The sequence below is a fragment of the Callospermophilus lateralis genome, chromosome 2 (genome assembly GCF_048772815.1).
Source record: "Callospermophilus lateralis isolate mCalLat2 chromosome 2, mCalLat2.hap1, whole genome shotgun sequence".
NCBI classification, from domain to species: Eukaryota; Metazoa; Chordata; class Mammalia; order Rodentia; family Sciuridae; genus Callospermophilus; species Callospermophilus lateralis.
This window is the reverse complement of record NC_135306.1, coordinates 30580502-30604003: the sequence shown is the minus strand read 5'-3', so window position 1 is coordinate 30604003 and position 23502 is coordinate 30580502. Positions and strand designations below refer to the sequence as shown.

At 36.7% G+C, this 23502-nt stretch overlaps 1 protein-coding gene across 1 annotated transcript in view; it reads left to right on the top strand.

Annotated features, from left to right (window-relative positions):
* The window catches only part of Plppr1 (phospholipid phosphatase related 1), a 283020-nt gene that overhangs the window by 128705 nt on the left and 130813 nt on the right, over window positions 1-23502 (top strand). Inside the window, exon 2 of the mRNA XM_076843244.2 lies at window positions 14859-14966. Coding sequence (XP_076699359.2) covers window positions 14904-14966 — 63 coding nt within the window. The 5' untranslated portion in view covers window positions 14859-14903. The remainder of the gene's footprint in view (window positions 1-14858; window positions 14967-23502) is intronic.

Below are 23502 nucleotides of genomic sequence, written 5' to 3'. Positions count from 1 at the left end.
GTGCCTAATCCTGCACCAGATGAAGGCTGAGAGGAAATGATTGGGTTTTGTGGGGAAGACTGAAGAGGAGGCTGCAGGTGATTTAATGGGAGAATTAAAAAAAAAAAAATTACCTGTTCATCACCCCTGCATACAGAAAAATAAAAGTATGTTGTAGTTTGATGGATTTAAATAAATATGGAAAAGTATTTTGACAGCCCCCCATTCTCACAATTATTAAATCCTAACTATTTACTCTAATTTATTATTTTAAGTTCATTCCCTGTCATCTTACCCTTAACACAAGCCGCCACCACCTCTTGTCTAGATGAGGAACTTCAGCTGCCACCTCACTCACTGTGTTCATTCCCATCCTACTCTTCTAAGGTCATTCTCTGCCACCTGCACAACCTTTAATAAAACAAATTAGGCCAGGACAGTATTCTTCCTTAAAAGTTTTTGATAGAGTTAATTCTTAGAATTAATCCCATACTTTTTAGCATGGCCTGCCTGGCCCTGTCTTTGCTCCAGCTTCATCCCATGTCTCCATTACCTGCACGTTCCGCCATATGTTTATGCTTTCTCTCATTTCAGGATCTTCCCACTTGTGATTCCCTTTGCGAGGAAGACATTTCACTTTCCTGCCCTCCAATTCCTATGCATCCAAAGATCAGTTCTTCAAGGGAGACTTTTCCTGACCCCCTTGACTCTGTTCAATACCCCATGAGAGATCTTGAAGAGAGATTATTTTGATCTTGCTTGTAATTATTTGTTCATTTTCCCAAGAGACACTTGGGCTATCTCTGCTGGACAAAATAGGCGTGGAGTTGTGAAAACTACATTCCGGAATTTGGAGAAGGACAATGAATCTACCTAATACATGATATAGTCTATCAAATGATAAGTAGCACAGATAAAAGAGAAAGTATATGTAGGGTAAAGAAGATCAGGAATACTAGATGAAGAGAGAAGCTTATTATGGACAGAGAAATGCCAACATCTTTTCCTAACATTATCAAAATTAACTTAAGGCTATTAAATGTAAAACCTAAGAGTATGTAAAGCTGTATCCTTGTGTAAAACCTGGCATGGAATGGTCAATACTCAATAAATGTTTGTCAAGGAGACTAATGAGCAAAATTATCATTCTTGTACTCATTCAAAATCCTAAGCTTGGTTCAGTCACAGAATATACACAGTGCTCCCTGATCTTATAACAGTCCAGGCAAACTTACCCTGACCTTGTCTGAATTCTTCTCCAAAATCTGAATTCCTCTCACTTCTTCTTCTTGTGTCCTGTGAGATCCCACTGGGTCTCATAGTGAGTTAATTATCCTGCCATGAGGGAACAGGGATTTCTCACAGTGATTTGGGGGGATGCTGGGGCATCTACTGACAAACCAAACATGGGTTCAGGGAGTGGATGTACAGGAGGAGTTGGTGTCTCAACTCACAGACTGTTTCTGTCTCTCTGTGTCTCTGTACCTCTCCAGCGTCTGCCTTATATACACATTTTTTCTTGTTTCTCCTGAAAACAAACAGCCTGGCTCCTGGGCAGCTTAGCTTTAAATTGGAAAATGCAGCCTTGCTTGGCAGAACAACAGTATCACAGCCTCCCCACTGAGCACAACAGCTTGTGACATACATCCCTGCAGGCAAGACCATAAAGGGCTGTCTAATACCCTGGAACCACCACTTTCCTGTGCAGCAGCTTTAGAGTTCTAGTCTTTGGGGACATTTCCTCTCTTCTCCAGCAATTTCCCACTCTGGACTTGATCTTAGGTTACCTTTTCTCTCTTCTTAATTAATGATCCCCGTCTCTCGGATCATTAGAAATCACCATGCCCTAGAGATGACAACTAGAACAGAATTCAGAGGTCAGTGGAGAGGAGCCGCTGGCAGGAGTTCTGACAGGGCACTTTGGTCCCTCTAACTTTAATGACATAACAAATACCCTTCCCAGGCCACTTACTAGAGGCTCTAATTCAAGCAGGATCTCCTCTCTACCTCTTCTCCCTGTTCATCTCAAGAATACAAAAATTGGACTGAAGCTAGCCCTCGTGTCATTCTAATTACTTGTTGTCTAAATGATAGTGGCCCCTGGTAAGTCTCCCTTATTCCAGTGACTATCTACCACCACCCATTTTGCATGTTCTTAGCCAAAATAAATTAAGAAAATCTTAAGTCCTTAGAATGGCACTTAGTAACTCGGCTCCTATCTCCATTCTAGCTAAACCCAATGGTTATTCCTCTGTATCTCTGTCATCTTAGCCCAACTTGCCTGAACATAGTTTCATACCACAAATGCAGGAGGGAATATTCTGTTTCATACTTGGCTCATTCCATTCCTAGTACCTAGAAATTCTTTCTCCAGAGCCTCTTCATAAATTACACACATTCACAGGCCCAGCACAACTATCATCCTTGAAAATAATTCCTCCTTCCTGTGAATTCTCATGGTCTACATTTATTTTTTAAAAAAATAGATTCTGCATTTCTGCCAGCATTTTCCCTCTTGCTAGGTCTCAAGCTGCCTCCTGTCCATGCCTTGCTTGACTCATATTTGTATCAGTCAGAGCCTAACATTAGGCCTTGAACTGAGCGGGTAATTAATAAAGCCACGTTGGATTAATGAGTGTTTGGATACAATGGAACTTTCTTCTCAATGCCTGACTTCAGAAGAGTTTAGTAAAAAGTGTTATGACACCACAACACCAGAGCCTTTCTGGGATATAGCCCATTTCAGAATAGAAGTTAACATACTACAAATTCATGTTAAAGCTGATCACTGGACATTTTTCACTATTAGGATGTTCTTACCATAATAAACCAGTTCTTTACCTCCATATAGTCAGTCTTACAATATGGATCATGATGACAACATGACAGGGGTTTAATTATGAGTTTGTTGTTGGTAATTGTAATTACATTTTTGCATTTGAAATTTTGTAACCAGAGCAAGATGCAAAGAATACAAATACATAGGTATGATTAAGAATCACATTCATTACTTTTAATTTGAGAGCAATGACAAATTATTCTCTGCCTATTTCTCCTAAGACTTCAAACTGAGAATGACTTCTGCCATAGCTTTCCCAATGTCTCAGCCCTTTGGGGGACTGTGTGAGTGTGTGTGTTTGTGTGTGTCCCTTTTTTCTCTCTCTCTCTCTCCTTGCCTCCCCCACTCCTTCCCCCTCTCCCTCCCCCCCCTCCCCTTCTGGCTCCAGTGCTTCAAGGATTCAGTTTAACAGAGCACCAAAACCTCATTTTTTTTCAGCTTTTAATTTTATTGAAGGAAACATTAACTTACCACTTTATAATTAAGAAAATATCTTTGTGTCCTTCTACTTTTTGCAGCTATGTTTTTGTTCCTAGTGGAAAGTTACAGGTAAACAATAGAGTAACTTAAAAATAAACTGGCGATGCTCTTCTCAGAGGTGTGTGTCTCCCTGTTTAGAAGTTCTCCAGGTGGTGCACCACATAATGATCCAAGGGAGCCTTCTCATCAGGGATTTTGGCACTACCATGCTCTCTGGTTTGTTCCCAACTGTTTCAGGTCACCTGCTGAACTTGGTGGTTGGTATCATCATTGTGCTTATCATTGTTCTGGAAAGACTAGTCTTAACAGAGATGGCTTACTGTTCGATGAACTTGAGGGTTTTTTTTTTTTTAAATACTTTTATTTTTTGGCACTTAGGCATATACTTTTTAAAATAGTAATGGGAAGTGATTTTTTGCATATCAGTAAGGCCCAGAGGTAGAATTCAGTGGAATAATATTTCCTCTTTCAACTTTACATTTTTAAATGTGTTCTGGTTTACATTTAGTTTCTAGAACTTCCACACACTTTGTCACAGCTCTTTGGTTCTAAGGTGGAGTGAGTCTTAGCTATTTGGAGCAAATAGAAAGAATTGAGCCAAGACCTGGATTGACTTCAGATGAGAATGTAGGAGGACTGACCCAAGACCCTTAAGATGGGATCTGAAGCTGAGGAACTGACACAGGGGAAATGAGGACTCATGATGGAACCAAGTACCTGAGGTGCGTTGTTTATTTCAATATCTGTTGCAAACCTGCTGTACGCCAGGCACTGTATAAGGTGTTAAGGTTCAGGAAAACAAACCTGGTTCTGACCTCACAGAACAAAACGACAATACAGAAAAGAAACATACATGGAACAATTAATAATAAATAATGAAGAAAGAGTATGGTGACAGTGTATCATAGGCCTAAACCAAGAAGGGAGAGCAAGGAAATGTTCCCATTGAAAATGACATTTCATTGGAGCTCTGAAGTAACTGAGGCACATTGAGTGAGTAGCTAGAATGCTCAAAGATTGCGGTTGGGGGGGGGGTGCACGTTGAGCATAGGATGGAGAGAGTTGCAAGATGGGACTGTGGAGTTTTGACAGAGGTATAGCAAGCTCAGATATTTAACCAGGCAGACTTCTGCCTTAGAAAGCCCACTTAGCTGTGAGAGGCTCAGCAGCAGGGACCCTAGATATCAAGTCATATGCTGGTGGCAAGGGGCAATGGCTGTCTTGCAGAATGTTCATCCAGACATAAGACTGCAGTGTGTACCAGGCATACTGGTAAATTCAAGGGATTCATGTAGAGAAGTAGAAGCGCTGAGTCCTAGTCATTCATTGAGATTTGGGCAGGGATCCAGAGAGAAACCAAGGTACTGTGAGAAGACTCTTCAGACCAAAGCAATAGAAACAGCAGAGGACTGAGCTTTATGAACCAGGCCAACATACTATTGGAGCCCTGGAATTACCCCTTGGTCTGAAAAGTTACTCAGCAACAATGTGGGGCCCCGAATCTGGATATTTTGCAAAGATCTGAGCCAATTCTAGGTTTCCTTCAATTGTGGGTTTTATGTTCCTTTGTATCTTTTTGCCTTAATCTGAGCTAGTTCGTGAGCTGGAATCATGAATCTGACTGTGAGAAATTGGAGGAAAGAGACTGGAGATAAAGGGAGTGCCAGTGTCCCCTCCTATTGTGTGTGGGTCTGCACATTGTCAGCTTGACAGGCTTTGAAAAGCATCTCTAAAATTGAACAGAATAAAGCGTTTCTCTTAAAAGCCTAAGTAGTGCATTCCTAAATCCCACACGACCTATTGATGAAATGTATTCTGCATTCACCTACATTCTCATTTGATTTGTTCTTATCCCTTAATGTCTGTTGCTTTAAAATAGAGATAAGTTTTTCCAGCTTTGGAAAATTAAATGCAAACTGTGATCCTGGTTGGAGCTCATGCACTGAATAGAAATGATCCAGAATAGGGAGGGGTAGCTCAGAACCACCCAGGAAGTTAATGCCTATTTAACATGTCTTAAAGATGAGCAGCATTCGGGGATTATGGCTCACCCTGAGTACTGGGGAATAAAACGAAATGTAACTCTAATTCATTTTTTCCCCTTTTAGTTTTCTCTTTTTTACTCCAATCCCTTTCACTTTCAATTAAGATTTGTTATCATAGGATGTAAACTCTACCCACCTCCCCCTGCCACCCCAATTCTGGTCATACTCTACCTTTAATCTTAAACCAATCAAATTTTGAGGAACTTCCAGGAAGTTTCATCAGTTCACATCAGAGATGCCTTTACCATGACCCGGGCCATGGCTTATGCTGTCACCACACTGGCTTTGGGTGGATGGAGTTTGACACGAGGGAAAAACACACATTCGGGGCACAAAGATTAGCTGTTATGTGTTAAGAATTGTCTTCCAAAAAAATAAAAGGAAGCTTGGAGAATATTCAGTATTCTTTGAAAAGGTAATTTTTAAAGGATAAAAATTCCATGCTACAAAGAGTACTTCCCAGTATGGCTTGGGGTCCCCCAAGAAGAAATATTTTCATACTGGAGTTGTTATTCTATCAAACCTCACTACTCTCCCTGATACCTGGTGAGCTGGGAGGATTTTTTATTTGGTTAGTGAGACCAAAAATATTCCAGGTCTGTGTGACTCCTGATGGCTATGTTTTGTTGCCTTAATCCTTTTGGGTAGTTTCTCTCTGGACCTTTGGTAGTTTCCTCCTCTGCATGTGCTTGTGAGTATTCTGCTGAAGACTCCAAGACCCTCTGCAAACCTCCAGGCATGCTCTCCATGCTGCGTTCTGCCCTCTGGAATTCTGCCTTGGCAACTCCAATTGTTTTGGCCTCCTACCCAACAGCTCAGGGAGACCAAGGACCATTTGTTGGTTCCTCTCCTGATGCTGGGGCCTATAGACTGTCTTCAGGCCATAAAGCTGGGGCAATCACAGGCCTCACCTCTCTTTCTCTGTTTGTTCAGTTTTTTTGGATCTCTTCATGGCCTTCAGTCCAACCTCTTGAATAGCGTTGCCTTGTTTATTCTTGTCTATTGTTTAGTTGTTTCAGGCATGAAATCCGGTTTGTTGCTTTGTCTTGGATGGAAGCAAAATCCCTTCAGGGTTATTTTAAGGTTGTTAAGATTGTTTCCACTGCTTGCTTTTTGAGGCCCTACTCCTTAGGATAACAAAACCATGAAAAGGAGTCTACTTCCAAGAGTAAATATTTTGTGGCAAAATGAAATGAAAAGATTTTTGTGACTCTTCTTTTGAAATTACCTTTTGCAATTGCTAATTCAGTTTATAATTATCTCTAGTTTCTCTGCAAATTGTTAGAATAGAGAAAAATTTCACATGTAAATCATTTTCAGATTGTTATAAACACTAAATTTAGTAGTTAATGGAGTTGCAAGAGTTTACCATTTTAGAAATATCTTTATGCATTTATTCATGCAGTTTTACTTATTTTTGGTGCTTCTAAGAATATCTGTTAACTGGGCATGGTAGTGCAACTTTAGAGGCAGAGGCAGGAGGATCGCAAGTTCAAGGCCAGCCTGGGCAACATAGCAAGCCCTTGTCTCAGAAAAAAAAAAAATAATATATATATATATATATGTGTGTGTGTGTGTGTGTGTGTGTGTGTGTGTGAGAAAGAGATATATATATATATATATATATATATATATATATATATATATATATATATATATATGAGCTGGGGATATAGTTCAGTGATAGAGCACCCCTGGAAGTAATCCCCAGTACCAAAAACTGACCACCCAAACCAATAACAAAAAATCCCAACCAAACAATCCTAAAAATATCATAATTTTCCAAATGAATTTCATGATTGCTTTTTTTATTTCTATAAGGAATGATGTTGGGATTTTAATTGGAATTGCATTGAATCTGTATAGGGCTCTGGGGAATATGGCCATTTTGACAATATTAATTCTGCCTATCTAATAACACGAGATCTTTCCACCTTCTAAAGTCGTCTTCCGTTTCTTTCTTTAGTTCTGTAGTATTCGTTGTAGAGGTCTTTCACCTCTTTTGTTAAATTGATTCCCAATTATTTTATTTTTTGTGTGTGGCTATTGTGAATGGGGTACTTTTCCTAATTTCTCTTTCAGAGGATTCATCACTGATGTACAGAAATGCATTTGATTTATTGTATTGATTTTATATCCTGCTACTTTGCTGAATTCATTTATTCTAGAAGTTTTCTGGTGGAGTTTTTTGGATCCTCTAAGTATAGAATCATGTCAGATAATTTGAATTATTCTTTTCCTATTTTTATCCCTTTAATTTCTTTTGTCTAATTGTTCTGGCTAGAGTTTCAAGTACTCTGTTGAATAGAAGTGGTGAAAGAGGGCATTCCTGTCTTGTTCCAGTTTTTAGAGTGAATGTTTCCAAATTTTCTCCATTTAGAATGATGTTGGCCTTGGGTTTAGCATAGATAGCTTTTTCAATGTTGAGGTATATTCCTACTATCCCTAGTTTTTCTAGAGTTTTGAACATGAAAGGGTGCTATACTTTGTCAAATGCTTTCTCTGCATCAATTGATATAATCATACGATTCTTATCTTTAAGTCTATTGATATGATGAATTATGTTTATTGATTTCCATTTGTTGAACCAACCTTTGCTTTGTGGATTTTTATTTTAGTTAACTCTATTCATTCAGACCATCCTAACTTTGAAGGGAACCACCAGAGCATTTTTAGCAAGATTAGCTCCACATACACTGTCTATACGAGGAGCAAGCTCTAGCACTCCTAAATCATAAAAGCTGAGCTTCTGAGAAGGACTGCAGCCACTGTGACTTTGGCAACTGGCAATTTAACTCACATTAGGGCTGGGCAAAAGTCCCACTGACTCATGGGGACTCTTTTTCAAGGGCATTTTTGTTACTTAAAACTTCCCTGACTGGTCAGCCAGATCCAACTTTGCCTAGCATAAAAATGAAGAGGCTTGTTTGCACCCTGTCTCCAAGACAATGCTGTCAGTGTACTCTGTCACCAGACACTTCAGGGTTCATGATTACTTTTGTTTGTTCTGAGTTAAATAGGACTTGTTATATTTTGCATAAAGAAGAAATTTTGTGAGAAACTCTGTGGAAACACATGAGATGGCATTGACTTCATTGAGAATTCTGATACTACCTAGAAATGAAGAACTTAATCTGAGTTAATTAATAAAGTGCAGTGTCTATCGATATGGATTCCTTTTTTTCCCCCAATCTGTTTTAGTCAGCTTTGTGTCGCTGTGATCAAAAGACCTGACAAGAACAATTTAGAGGAGAAAAGTTTATTTTGGCTCATGTATTCAGAGTCACAGTCAACCGACTCCATAGTTCTGGGCCACAGGGCAAGCAAAGCATCGTGGTAGAAGAGCACAGCACAGGAAAACAGCCAGGAAGAAAGAGCACTCTGCTCACCAGAGACAAGATACAAACCCCAAAGGCATGCCCCCAGTGACTTATAGCCTCCAATCCTACCCAACCTGCCTAAATTACCACGCAGTTAATCCATATCAGTGGATTAATCCCCAATTAGATTATAGCTCTCATAATCTAATTATTTCGCCTCTGAATATTCCTGCATTATCTCACACATGAGACTTGGGGGTCACCTAATATCTAAGCCATAACATCATCTGATACGGAAATAACAAATCCTGTATTTCTTCCCCTTAAGGTATTTTGACTATGAACTATTGCATAAAGAGTTGCATGTACATAAACAGATTTTGGAAGCATCTACATCTTGTTCTTGGATTTCATACACTTGACTTGGTTTGCTTTTCAGAGTTTCACAAATATGTTAGGCTTATTCATATCTCTGGAACAATTACTCCTGCTGTTCTCTTTAGCTAAAATGCTTCTCTTACCTCTGTCTGGTAAGGGAGCCACTAATCTTTTTCAATCAACCTAAATGGCCACTTCCTCTAACAAACCTTTCCTTCTCTTTCCTCCTACCAGTGCTGCATTATTGTTTCATGATTCTAATCTAGTCATTTTGCCTTCATCGGCCTCTTTCTCCATGAAAAGTAAAATTTATATTTCATAATTGAAATGGTATAAACTTGAATATATTAATTATATATTAAAAACCTTTTTCTACCCAACAGTTGTTTCTCTTTATTTCAGAAGAAATCAAAATCTTTTCATAGGCTTCAAAAACATATCATGAGTCTTGACACTGTATCTGCTGTGAATAACAGAAAAGAGACTTCTGACCCCAAGATTTGGAACTGATGATTCTTTTGTGCCACCCTATTCCTCTTACTTATTTTATGTTAGTGCCTATAACATATTCTTATATTTGTTTGAATATTTGTTTTTCAGTCTTTTCTTGAGACCTGTCAGCTCTTGGAATTCTGGGTATTTGACTAGCTCATTGCTTCTAATCATGCTTATGGATTACCTGACACGAATTGGGGATGCATAAAGAATGAGTTAATGATGTGGTTTGTTCTGGTATTTTGAATCTTGAAGTACCAAACAACTCAAATTCATGAAAACACAGCAGAGCTGGGCTACACAAGAATCTCTATGGCTGTCATGTATGATATTCTTCAAAAAGACTTCTAATAACTCCTGCTTCTGAGAGAGTGGAGGAGGATGTATTCTTCTCTATTCCTCTAAGTAGAACAAGAAACCTAGAACATTATATGAAAAAACAACATAAAAATAGTTCTAGAGGCAGAGAAAAACCAAACTGGTAAGGACCTCAGATAATAAGGAACAACACAGTAGTGAGTTCCAGGATTTTCTTTTTATTTTACATATCTCAGATTGAGGTCTGAAAAAACTGGCAACTGCAGATGTTATTAGCAACAGACAGGACAAGAGTCCAGCAAAAGCCTAACAAGCCAGAAAACTTCTAGATAATACCTTCTTGGCCCCAGCCAAACACCACCCCTGCCAGCAAAGTCTGGGTTGTGAGCCTAGACATCGACTCTTGCCAGACTATAAATAGAGTCCTCAGACTCCTGCTATGGCTATGGCAGAGAAAGTCAAGTGGGGAGCCAGGACTTTATTTAATACTGAGCGGTAGTGAGCATCTCTCCCTGTCCCCCAGTGACAGGGGAGAGGATGTGGGTTGTCAAGACTGCCATTCCAATTAGCAGTAATGAGGCACTCTTCCCCCCTCTTCATTGTGGTAGTATCCAAGGAAGCCCAAGTCAGGAGTTTTACCACCACTCACCAATAACAAGGCCACCTTCCCACAGTGTCAGTAGAGGCCATATGAGAAGCAGTAAGCAGATATCTCTCCCCATCTCTAGAGGGATTTCAGTGAAGCCTAGTGGGAAGCCTGAACTTTCCCTCTGCCAGCTGTAACAAAGGACCCCTCCTCAACCAAGTATTAGAGGGACAAATGGAGATCTTGGATTTTCCTCTTTATATGCCAGTACACGAGTATTTCTGCTGCATCTGCTGGAGCTGTCAGACGACAATCTCAAGCTGAATAGATAACCAACAGACACCAATGCCAGGATAATATAGATGTTAGAATTATCTGACAAGAATTGTAAAGTAGACATCTGCTTCAATGACAATCATAAATGTGCTTGAAACAAGTGAAAAATTTGAAAGCCTCAGCAAAGAAATAGTTTCCATTACTGTAGATTTGAAATATATATTTTGAAATCAGGAAATGGTGTCTTTGGATTTGTTCTTTTATGTTCAAGATTGCTTTGACTATTTGGGGACTTTTCTGGTTTCATAGGAATTTTAGGATTTTTTTTTTATTTCTGTGAAAAATGCCACTGGAATTTTAATAGGGTTTACATTGAATCTGCAAACTACTTTGGGAAGTAGTCTTTTAACCACATTAACAATATTAATTCTTCCAATCCATGAACATGGGATGCCTCCCCCTACTTTTGTTTCATCTTCAATTTTTTATATCAATGTGTTATAGTTTTCAGTGTTCAGACTTTTTACTGCCTTGGTGAAACATAACTGATGTCATCTTTTTGATGCTATTGTGAATGGAATTTTTTTCTTTATTTTTCAAATAGTTTATCGTTAATATGTAGAAATGCAATTGATTTTTGTATGGTGAGAATTTTTACAAGTGTATTTTTTGTGGGGGGGGGTTTGGTGAAAAGAATGAGCATCTACCATATGAAAAACTGCTGAATCCTTTTTGGATGTGGTTGTTCTGCAAGGTACTCCTGCCAGCTGTGAGGAAAAGCATCTGCTGCTCCACACTGCTCAACCCTCGAGGCTATCAGACTTTTACTTTTTGCCAATTTCAGAAGTGTGAAATATCTCAGTGTTGTTTGTTTTAGTTTTCTTAATCTGAATTAATTAATGAGGTTGTGAATATTTTTCTTATGTTCCTTGGCCATATTTCTTCTATAAATTGTTTATTCACTGAATCTATTTTTCTAAGTTGTCTTTTCTTATGATTCCTAACACTTAATTTCACTTCATCATGACCTCAACTTTTACATTTTTTTTACATTTTAAATTGCTGTTGAAAATCTGGACTAGTGGACTAGGGATATAGCTCAGTGATAGAGCACTTGCCTAGCACGCATGAGTCCCTGAGTCCAATCCCCAGGATCACAAAAAAACAAACTGAACCAAACAAAACAGCCCCCACACCCACATCCCTGTATTAGTATCCAATCATCTTTGAAATTAAAGTTTAACAAGAATAGTCTCTGATTAAAAATTATTATACTAGTAAAATATGCATATAAAGTACATCATTAACAAAATTAAAAGGCAAGGGAGAGAGGAGAAGAAACTAATTGCAAAATACATATCTGATAAATGACTTGTATCCAGAATATACAAATAGCTTGAACACCTTGGAAATAATAAGATGAACAATCCAATCACAAAATGAAAATATTTGAATAGATATTTCATGAAAAAAAGATATGAGAATAGCTAACAAGCTCAAAGAAGGATGCTCAACATTATTTGTTATTACCAAAATGCAAATTACAACCACAATGAGATACCATTTCATACCCACTAGAATGGCTATAATAAAAAAGATAATAAAAATGTTAATGAGGATGTGAAGAAATGGGAACCCTCATATACTGCTGGTGGGGATATAAAAAGGCATAACCACTCTGGAAAACATTTTGACAGGTCTCTTAGAAATTAAACTTAATTCAACATGTAATCTAATAACTCTCATAGGTTCTACCATGAAAATGAAAATATATGGCCATACAAAGACTTGCACATTGATGTTATTTGTATCATTATCAAAAACATGGGATACAATAAACAAATTTGAAATGACCTAAATTTATACCTATATTTATTGGTGACTTGTTATAGCCATATGGCAAAATACTATTTGGTAATAATAAGGGGGATATGTGCTACAATATGAGTGAAATCTCAAACATTATGCTAAATGAAAGAAACCAGATATAAGAGACCACATATTGTATGATCATATTTACTCAAAATATCCAACATAAATTCAGAAAGTAGATGAATGGTTCTGGGCTTGAAAGACAGTAAAGGAGGTAATACTGTAGATTCCTTTCTTGATGTAGAAAATATTCTACAGTGAAGGAGTCTTAATAGAAAATAGGCATTCTTGGGGGGGCAGTGATAAGTTCTAAGCTTTTTTGTCTGTGTGATAATTATACAAGGTGTTAAGTTTCTAAAATGTCATTGAATTGTATTAATGAAATGGGTGAATTGCATGATATATAAAATTTGCTTTGGGGGACCAGGCTTGATGGTGCATTCCTGTAATCCCCGTTGCTCGGGAGGCAGAGGCAAGAGGATTGCAAGTTCAAAGCCAGCCTCAGCAATTGTGAGGCACTAAGTAACTCAGCGAGACCCTAACTCTAAATAAAATACAAAATAGGGTTGGCTCAGTGGTCGAGCGCCCCTGAGTTCAATCACCAGTAACCCCCTCCCCCCAAAAAATATGCCTTGGTATAATTCCCTCTCCTTCCCTCTCACTCCCCCCTACACACATACACACCTGTCTTGCATTTTGAACCAGAAAAATTAAGATAAGGGAGAATTTCATATGATACCCCAAAGTTTGTCCCTTATTTTCCCTTATATTGCTCTTCTTTTTAATTGGAGAAGTAATCTAAAATACTAGGTGTCTAATTTCTTGGCTTTTACTTATATTCCTGCCCACTTGGACATAACTAAAATTTTTCTTTTCATATATATTTTACTGTATTTAGTTGATGCTAAAAGGAAAATCTGAATTTTTAATACTGATAAGTGAATTCTAGGATTTAAGTTAATAAAGGTAAAATGAAAATGATACATGATTGCCAGATCAATGTGTAAAAACATGTATGCATGTAGATTCCTTTCTTGATGTAGAAAATATTCTTTCTAAATCAAAAATAGGTGAAATAATAATATTGTGAATATTATTTTTAACATATAACATCCATCTTTAAACGAAAAATAAGCTGTCTAAAAAGTTAGATAATTTAAATACTGTGATTGGTAGGAACTTATAAAGCATGTAATATTAAATTTGATCAAGAAGATTTTAATTCATAAGCAAAATGTTGGCATCTCAAAAAGAGAAGGTCATATTTTGAAATGTTATTCTGTAAAAAAGTAAGGGAATATTTAGTAAGGAGAGAAATAAAGATATTAACATTAACTCATGACCTTTAAAAAAACAGTTTAGTTGGCCATTCAAGTAGATGAGTAGTTCATATCACAATCCAGAAGAACTGTTGATAGAAATGACAGAGAACTGAATAGGTAAAAGATAACTGTCAAGAGCAGATATATAAAACACGTGTATCGTGGCTTTGGGTAGAGAATAAAAAGTGTCAAGGAAAAATGATTTTACCTGGCAAGTTTCATAAAAGAAGAACCCAAAAATAACCTAACTCCTAATTCAAGAACATTTTCAGTTTGAAGCAGGTTGGGGATATTCTAATAAAATATTTTAACATTTATCTGCTGTTGTCCAGCTATTTCATTCTTATAAATTGAGAGAATAGTATAGATTTAATGTTTTGTGTCTGGATTATACACTGGGCAGAGGGAACCCAGAGAGACAGATCAGTGATGTATTAACCCAAAGCAGTTAATGGCTGTGTAGTCAAGGCAAATAATGGTGAAGGAAGGAAGTCAGAGGTTACTGCACTGATGGAAAGCTCCAAAGACAGAAGCAAGGGCCTAAGAAACTGGGTTGCACACTGAGGGATTAGGCACAGGCAGGAATAGTTTCACACAGCGGGGATGATAACAAATGTTTTATGTTGTAAACTGTTTCATGATGTGACAGCAGTCTACCAGGTTAAGGCACTAAGCAAAGTCTAGAAACCAGAATTCTATTTGCTATACCTCTATGCATAAGAGGTCTCTTACCTGGTCATTTTGGCTCTAAGACTATTTATAGCTGGTATCTCTTATTTGCTTTTCATTGGAATGATTGTTAGTCTGGCTTTGCTGTGCTATAGGTCACTATTTTGCATTGTTTGCACACAGCCTGCTTATCTAGAGGGTTGCTGATATTTTTATGAATGTACCTAAGGGACTTTTGAACATAAGGCTCTTACACCATGAAATCTATTTCTGTTTCAGTCTGGACAGTTCTAGACGGTGCAGTCTTGCTACATGGTCTGAGAAATGGCTGTAGGAAACAACACTCAACGAAGTTATTCCATCATCCCATGTTTTATATTTGTTGAGGTATGTGTATTTTTTTAAATTTATGGTAAATTGTAATGATAGCAGATTTTATGCTGAGAGCTTGGATTGTTTTATACAGTTGTTTAATCTTAGGATTGATAGTTAAATTTTGGTATATATTGGAAAATAATTATGTAAAATGTTTCTTAAATAGGAAGACAGAAAATAGGAAGGCTTTTAAACTTTATATTTGGGGTACAGAATAATTATTTAATTTATTTTCAATTGTGATCTGAATGTATTAACTATGAAAGAGAATGCAGCATTTTAATTAAATTCTCTTTTAAAATTCAATATCCTTTTTAAGAATTCAATAAGCAAGAATTTTACTGATGTTATTATTTTATGGTATTTTTGCCCGGGGCCCAAATAAAAAAAAATCATGAAGTTGCCCATTTCCCTGGGTACTTTTCTTTGGTGAGGTGTTGGGAACTTATATAATGTATGGTTTCTTTTAGTCATGAATTACTTTGTTTGGTTGCTCCAGTCGTGTGCCAGAAAACAGTTTCTCCAGCATCCTTTTGGGAATTTTAGGAAATTTGGAATCACGATTTAAATTAAATAAAAATCTGTTTACCTGGTTGTCTCAGAATAAGACGTTGATTTGCCAAAGATACTGCTTTTGTCTTCTCAAGAAGATAAGGACTTAAGGGATCATTTTTCATCCTAAAGATCAAGTTTAAAATATGACAGTAAAAAGAGCTGAAGAGTCAGTGCCTGATCTTCCTGTTGGCATAGGCACCATTCCAAGGGTCAGCTCTGGCATATTCTACCATACGCATCTTTTTGACCTAATGTGGGAGGAAGCTACATGTTGATATATGTTATTATCTATGTGAAAACAGACACTCGGGCTACACTACCACTTAGTTAGCAAAAATGTACTTTCAGTGTGTGGATTTTTTTAATACACAGCTTACGAATCATTTTGATAAATTTTTAAATTTAAAGTTAATTCCACCTTGAAATAAATGCACCTGTATCTATGTATTGAGATAATTTTGAGCACTCTGAATTTTGGACAAATGTGTGTGTCTGGCTATTGTTGAGTTTCACCTTATGGATATTGGTTGGCAGTTTAATAGTACTTGGGGATTTATTCTCTGTTGATTTTCATGAACCTGTTTGTTTAACAGAATCGGGAAAAGGTAGAGAAGGTTGGGACAGAGATGCTAACTGAGTAAGTCAAGGGACAGGCAGACTCAGTCTAAGCTAAACCTCTGAGAAGATAAGCAAAGACATCAGCTCACAACGATAAACATGACTTTCTGTATAGTCTGCCCTAAATGGGCTGCACAGGGCCAAACCAATCAGACAATAGCTCCATGTTATGCATACTGTGGATTCTGGTTACTGTTGTTCCTGTGATGAAGGAAAAGGAATTCTTACGGTTGCTGCTAACGCAGAAAGGATAGAAGGGATAGCACTACCTTTGGAACCGCTTTCTTCTTTGTCGTAAGAAAAATAAAATGTTAAAGTAAGCTGGGAGAAATTGGGGAATAAGTCGTTTGTCATCATCTTTATCCTCCCTCCAGGGCTTTTATCTAAGCTTTTTCTCAAAAATCAAACAGAAACCAAGTCTCCGAGTAAGAGATTTAATTTATTGCTAGAATCTGTAGTCTCTGAAGGTGTTTCAGCTCTCTAATGCGTGAATGATGAACTTGGCTGGTAGAGCAGCAGCTAGAGAGATAAATTAGTCCTCCTGTAGCTCACCTGGATACAAACATAACTCTAAAAGACAGCGAGGGGAGAGATAGTTTATTCTTTTTCTTGCTAGATTGTTCTTATTTTGTATGGAACTTAGAGATCTATCATGACTTCTCTCACAAACCAGCAGGAGAAAGAAAGAGGAAGTGAAGTAGAATACGAAGAAAAATAGAGAGGATGGAGGTGAATCTCAAAGTGGCCCTATGATTCCCATGAATTTTTAATCAAATGCTTAGTTCCATCCATCATTCCAGGTATTATAATGATGGCATTAAGAAACTTGGCCCAAAACAACTTGGTTAAAATGTCAGTGGGGTCAATGAATATCTTTTCAACTGTTGGTTTTTTTTAATTATAAAATAATTTAAACATGGAAAATAAAACAGACATCTTCAAGACCAAAGCTTAAAATTTTGCCATATTTGCTTCAAATATTTTTTCAAGGAAAACAAAATCTTGCAGATATGCTAAAGTCCTGCGGTCTTGGATCCAGAAGTGCCTACATATGTGAAGCTAGAAGCTCCCTTTCCCTACATGATTCCCACACATGTTTTGTATTTTTCTTACTATGTTCATATTTATACATAACATTTTAGGGAAATTTTACATAAATGATACCTTCTGAAAACTAACTTTTGCAGCTTGCCTTTTAATTCAACATTATACAGATTTATACATATTGACAGATCATTCACTTTTTAAAAATATTTTTTTAAATATTTATTTTTTAGTTGTAGTTGGACACAATACCTTTTTGTTTTGTTTACTTATATGTGGTGCCGAGGATTGAACCCAGGGCCTCTCATGCTAGGTGAGTGCTCTACCGCTGAGCCACAACCCCAGCCCAGATCATTCATTTTAAACATGACATTTTATTCTAAGTATGCAAGTGTACTTCACTAAGGGACAATTTGATTCATTTGTTTGCTTAATTTATTTTTTTTTACTCTTAACAATTTTTTTTTGAAAGTATCCTTATTTCTAGTTTTGTGTGCATTTATATAAGAGCTTCCTTGGATTGACACTTGCAGTAGAATTGCTAGGGGATCAGAACATGTTTGTTCTAGATGTTTGTTGCTACAGTATAGGATATTTGTATGTGAATTTTCTTGAAGAAACTTCTAAAAGCTCTATTTGTAGTTTTATGAGTGTGTCTGTATATATTGTAGAATTTTTCACCTGATTGCATTATCTACAAATAATAGACTTTTTCTTTTTTAGTTGTTATGCCTTTAATTCTTATTGTTTTGTTAAGACTGCCTGTGTAATGTTGGATAGTGGTAACATAGAAAACATATTTCTCTTGATACTGACTTTGAAGGGAATACCTCAGGTGTTTCATTATTAAATTATGCATAAGCATGGTGTTTTCCCCCTATTCCCTGCCTTTTAGATTAGATCACTTCATTTGTTTTAATCCTATTCCCCCCTTATTGGCTATAAATGATAGATTACATTTCAAATACTTTTAAAATTACTCTTAAATTTTAAATATATACTTGGCTTAAAAAATGAGATTCATCAATTGTTCTGTCATTCTCTTGAACAATTAATGAGTTTTCTTATGTTACTTTGAATGCTTGTATTTTGTTGTTGTTATTTTTGGTACTGGGGATTCAACCCAGGGGTGTAACCACTGTGCTACATCTCCAGACTTTTTTATTTTGAGACAGCATCGCAATAAGTTGCATAGAACCTCGCTAAATTGCTAAGGCTGGCCTTGAACTTGCAATTCTCCTGTTTTAGCCTCCCAAGCCTCTGGGATTACAGGTGCACCACTATATCTAGCACTTGGGTGTCATTCTTGATTTTAAATCAAGTAAATTAATAGCAAATTTTTCACTATCTTTTTCAATGAGGGTTTCTTTACATTTATTCCATGTTTATTTTCTCGATTGCTATTGCTTCTTTTATTCCTTTCCTCTTTCAATTTCCAATTGAAGTTTATCCTTTGGTAGGTTTTTCAACAACAGTCCTATAGATCATAAACATTCTTAACATTTACCTGATGTTGTCTTTATATTGCAATTAATCCGAAATGGTAATCTGCCTTGACATTGAATTCTAGATAAAGAAATTTACTTTTCTATCTCATAGCTTTAAAATTATTTTTACAAAATTACCCACTTTTTCTTTCCAGTGTTTTTCATTTTTTTTTCTCTTTTCCTTTGGTGTTCTGCATTGTAACTGTGAATTTATACTGGCCATGACCTGTTTTACTTCTCAACTAAGAAGTCATATTTGTCACTGGTCCTGTAACAACCTGTCAGCTATCATCTCTTCACATAGTATCCCTATTCTTTTTACTATAACATTTATTTGACATATCTTTTATCATCTGATTCTTTCTATATTCCCTCTTTACTCATCTTGTTCAATTTCCAGAAGTTCTACATGTGTTTTAAAAATCTGCCTATTTTATAATGTTTTTTCATGTGATTATGTTTTTGTACCTTATATATCTTCAATTATTTTAAATTTTTAAAAATCTTTCAGACAGTTTTTTTATGTTCTGAAATTATTGTACTCTGGTCCTCCTGTTGCATCTCCTGTCTCCAGCTTATAGTGGATTTTTGCCTTATTTATTTTTGTGGTTTTTCTAAAACTAATTTTTTGGTAGAACTTACTTCTATAGGATTTATGTGGGGCTTTAGGTTTGGAGAACATCACTTTGAAATGATTTCCCATAACATTTCCCTTGGGCTTATGCCATATATTCAGAATCCCAATTTGCACAATCCCAAAGTATACTTAGACAAAATTCACCTGTCTTGTGGTCTTCCTATGCTAGCAGGTGGATTTACATAAACATTTTTCCTTAGAAGTGAAAAGCAAGTTTTCAGGAATCTTGGATTGTATGCAGGAGTCTCAGTTCTGACTCAAGTCCCTATGTCCTATTCTCAGCAGCATTAAATCCCAAACTCTGGTACTGAGATTGACATGTACCCCTTTCTCTACCTCCACCTAGGTGTACTGTAGCATCAGTTTATTCTGTGACCACTCTTGATTTTGGGGTACCCTTTTGTGAATTAGAAAGAAAGCTAACCGTTGCTGATATTTGCAGTGGAATGTTGTCAATTCATTTTTTTGTTCTATAAATGTATTCATTCATTCATTCAGTGAAAACTTAGTATCTATTTATTGTTACAAGGCATATGTGTTTTGCCCTTTCTGGATACTTCACATAGTAACTATGTTCTGTAACTTGGATTTCACTAAGTTCTTTGTAGAGTTAAAATTGTTGGGCCATGCCTTAAATATGTGTGGGGGATACAGGCCTGGAATGAGAGAGACACACTGCCCTGAATGGAGTACTGATATGCATTTTCTTGGTGATTTTAATTATATGAACATAGGGTTTGGATTTGAGGATGTATTGTTTATTTGTGGTAGTTAATGAGAATAGATGCCAACCAGGCTCTAAAATTGAAAGTTGCTGATGAATTATGAGTCTGCCTGGACCTGCCCAGAAGGCTGAATTAGCGATAGAGACGCTGCCTGGTGAAGCAGCATGCACCATAGAAAGTCTCAGGGTGTCAAAACGTCAGGATCAGTGTTGCCCCAGGTACTCCTGGAATGGTGCCAAAATGAGCCCTTAATGTCACTGGAGAACAAAGTTTGCAGATTATAAGAGCATGTGTTGAAGGTAATGGAATGAAAAGGGATGAACAGGGGGAGGACAGCAGAGTAGATGAAATATGATATGTAATGGACAAAGCAGCTTTGGAAGCCAAGCCCTTAAATGTTAGACATGCAGAAAAGTGTCTCCTTTGTACATCTTCAGGTATCAGCTGACCATTAAATGTCCCTTGCTGTCCTGGCCAGAGCCTTTTAGGCTGAAAGCTTTTGACAATAGAATAATGGCCATAAGGGATAGAACATAAACTTGTATTACTAATAGGAGGGAAATTCAGAATCACTAAATTTCCACCACGGTTCACAATAGTGCTTCTGACCAATAATTTTTAGCTTTTCCCTGCTTTGATGAAACTAGAACAAGTAAAACAAAAAAATCACAAATGCTGAACTAGACAAAATCTAGAGAAGTAGTGGGAAAAAGGAAAAGGAAAAAATGAGCCTTTACATGAACATGAGACAATCTACCCTCTCATCCTCATTTTTTGGTCAGGATAAAAGTGCTTACAACAAATGAAGTAAAAGAAAAAATGAAAATAGTGATTAAAAACATCAAATAGTCTGTGTTTTTCATCCTTAGTCCCTTTTTCTATTTTTCCCATCCTGTGCCTTCCCTGCCTCATCCTCTAATTCTCTCTTCCTGTTTTCTTCCTTTCTTCCCTTTCATTTCTGTAGTATTTCTCATACTTGAATATCCTACAAAAAGAATTCTTCTGACACACGCTCAAGTTGGTGGCTGAAACCTCTGAAAAACAAGATTGAGCTGTTTGAAGTCTCCCACGCTCCCCCACAACCAGTACCAGATGTATTTTTCCAAAATGCTTCACACTACCTGTCTCTTTTGACAGATTTTCCCAGATATCAGTAGATTCCTCTTAGGATAATTTTTCTGTATTCTCTATAAAATCATGAATAGCTTACACAGCTAAATCTCTTTCAAATATATTTGTGCTAAGAGCAAAACTCTAAATGGAGCTTAGCTTCCTCAGCAGACAGTATTAAGTGCCAGGAATTTGGACATAATGAATGCAATTGTGGCTTGATGTGTACAGATATGACAGTTTTATCATTTTGATAGTTTCTTCTACTTGCAATTTTTGTTGTCTGTTTTTGACAATTTACTTTTCTCAGGGTGAACGTACCGGGCTATAAATCACAAGCCTGAAGATAGATAATATCATCAAATTCCAGAACTTGATGATTCTGAGTGTGTTCCTCTAGGGCTAGTAGTGAAGGAATTCTACATCCTCACTTTTGGACTCTGCATGCCATCTCTCTGCTTCTTGTTTCATGTGACTCGGGTTTTGAAAGAAGAATGTCTCTTGGCCTTGCGTTCCTCTCTTTGTTTGCAGGTGCTTAGATTCAGCAGCATTGGCTTCTTTGTTTCTGGAACCTGGATTGCAACTCTCTTAGATTTTTATATTTAACTCACACTATCATCTTTAATTTAAAAAAAAAAAAAAAAAACTCTGCTGGTTCCTGCTAAAGGAGAAAGCATCAATATACACTGTATATACTGGAGAGGAACAATATACACTGTATATACTGGAGAGGAAAGAGAAAACAAGTTGATGTAAAGTGTTTCATGTGGAGTCCTGGCTCTGTCCTTTGCTGCCAGTATAAATTTGGGTATTTCTTTGACCTCAGTTCCTTCATCTGTGAAATGGAAAGAAATGCAATTTCCTCATGGGCACTTTTGAGAAATAATAAGGTAATGCACCTGAATATTCTTGCCATGTAGTTAAGTGCTTAATAAATATTAACATGAAAGTAATTTTAAGAGAATGGCTCCTATACCACAAAGATGAAAGTGTAACTGGAATGTCAAAACCCTCACCCCAAGAGGAGGACTCTAGCAAGTTTAATCCCCAGATATGTGATGTTTCTGGGCTTGAATATTTTACAAATATACTGAAGTGTGTTGGGTAAGGATTCAAACAAAGCAATGAAACAGTCATGGGCCTGTTAAAGTGCAAAGACAAATATTAATTAAAAAGTCATTTTTTTACATTAAAGCATCATTTAACTAGTATGTATAATCCTGAACAGTATTGATATTCAGGTATCTATTTTTTTCATAGAAACTAAATGCCAGTGCTAATTTTTAAAATGAGATCTTTTCCTGTCTTTAGATTCTCTTCCCAGTGAGTAAGGCTGCCTCTGTTCTTCAGCACTGAGTCTAAGTTAGATGTTTTGGAATCAAGATTTCAGTTAAAATAAATGATTACAAAGGGGAAAGGAGATGGGAATAAAAAAAAAATGGAGCTGGCCCTCGAGATCAAGAAATCAGGAGACGAGAAAATGGGGTTGTGAGAGAATCAGGTATTTTGAGCCCAAGAGAAGGATAGGGAATTGGTCTAGGAAGCCATCACCCCTGGCTTTCTAAGACTCCCCCACTAACCCTCTTTCCTGTTTTCCATAATGTCTGTCCTCATGCCCCAACCTGCCATTCCAAAATAATAAAGACCCAATCTGATTCTGGGGGAAAACATAAATCTCTAGTAAGTATAAGAAAATAATGAACAACCTCAGTATCAATCCAGAAAATATACTGATAAGTGCTACAAAATACCCGGGGTGGATTTTGAATGGGGAAGGGATGAGGTCAGAATGAGAGCTCCTTTGCTCTTGTCAATATTTTAATGAAACAAATAACTGCATGTATCTCAATATGTAAGCCATCTGTAGTTCAGATTTTCATATCACCAAATAATGGTATTCTATCATTAAAGACACCATATTTGACATTCTAAAATGGAGGACTTAAAAACATCACTTGAATAATATTGACCTTGTGTGATAGAAATTTTGTTTTAAAAATTTCAGATAAAAAAACTGAAATACAGAGAAGTTAATAGACATACTCAAGTCAGCACAGCCAATAGATGTTTGAATTGGGATTTTGATTTAACATAAATGCAAATTTCATGCTTCTCCCACTATGTATGTGTAGGCTTCATTACTGGTCTCATAGTTATGTTGAGGAGATGAATTTTCTACACTGGAGAACTAGTATGGAGTAAGAAAGTCCTTACTCTTATGTTTAGAGGCCAGAATTTAGACATATGAAAATATCAAAATGAGAACCTTCCTTTCTATAATCTACTTTCTTTTAAGAATTTAAAGAATATTTTTTGTATTTTAATTTAGATAAATCTCAAATATCTAGAAATCTTTGAGAAATAATGTTTTG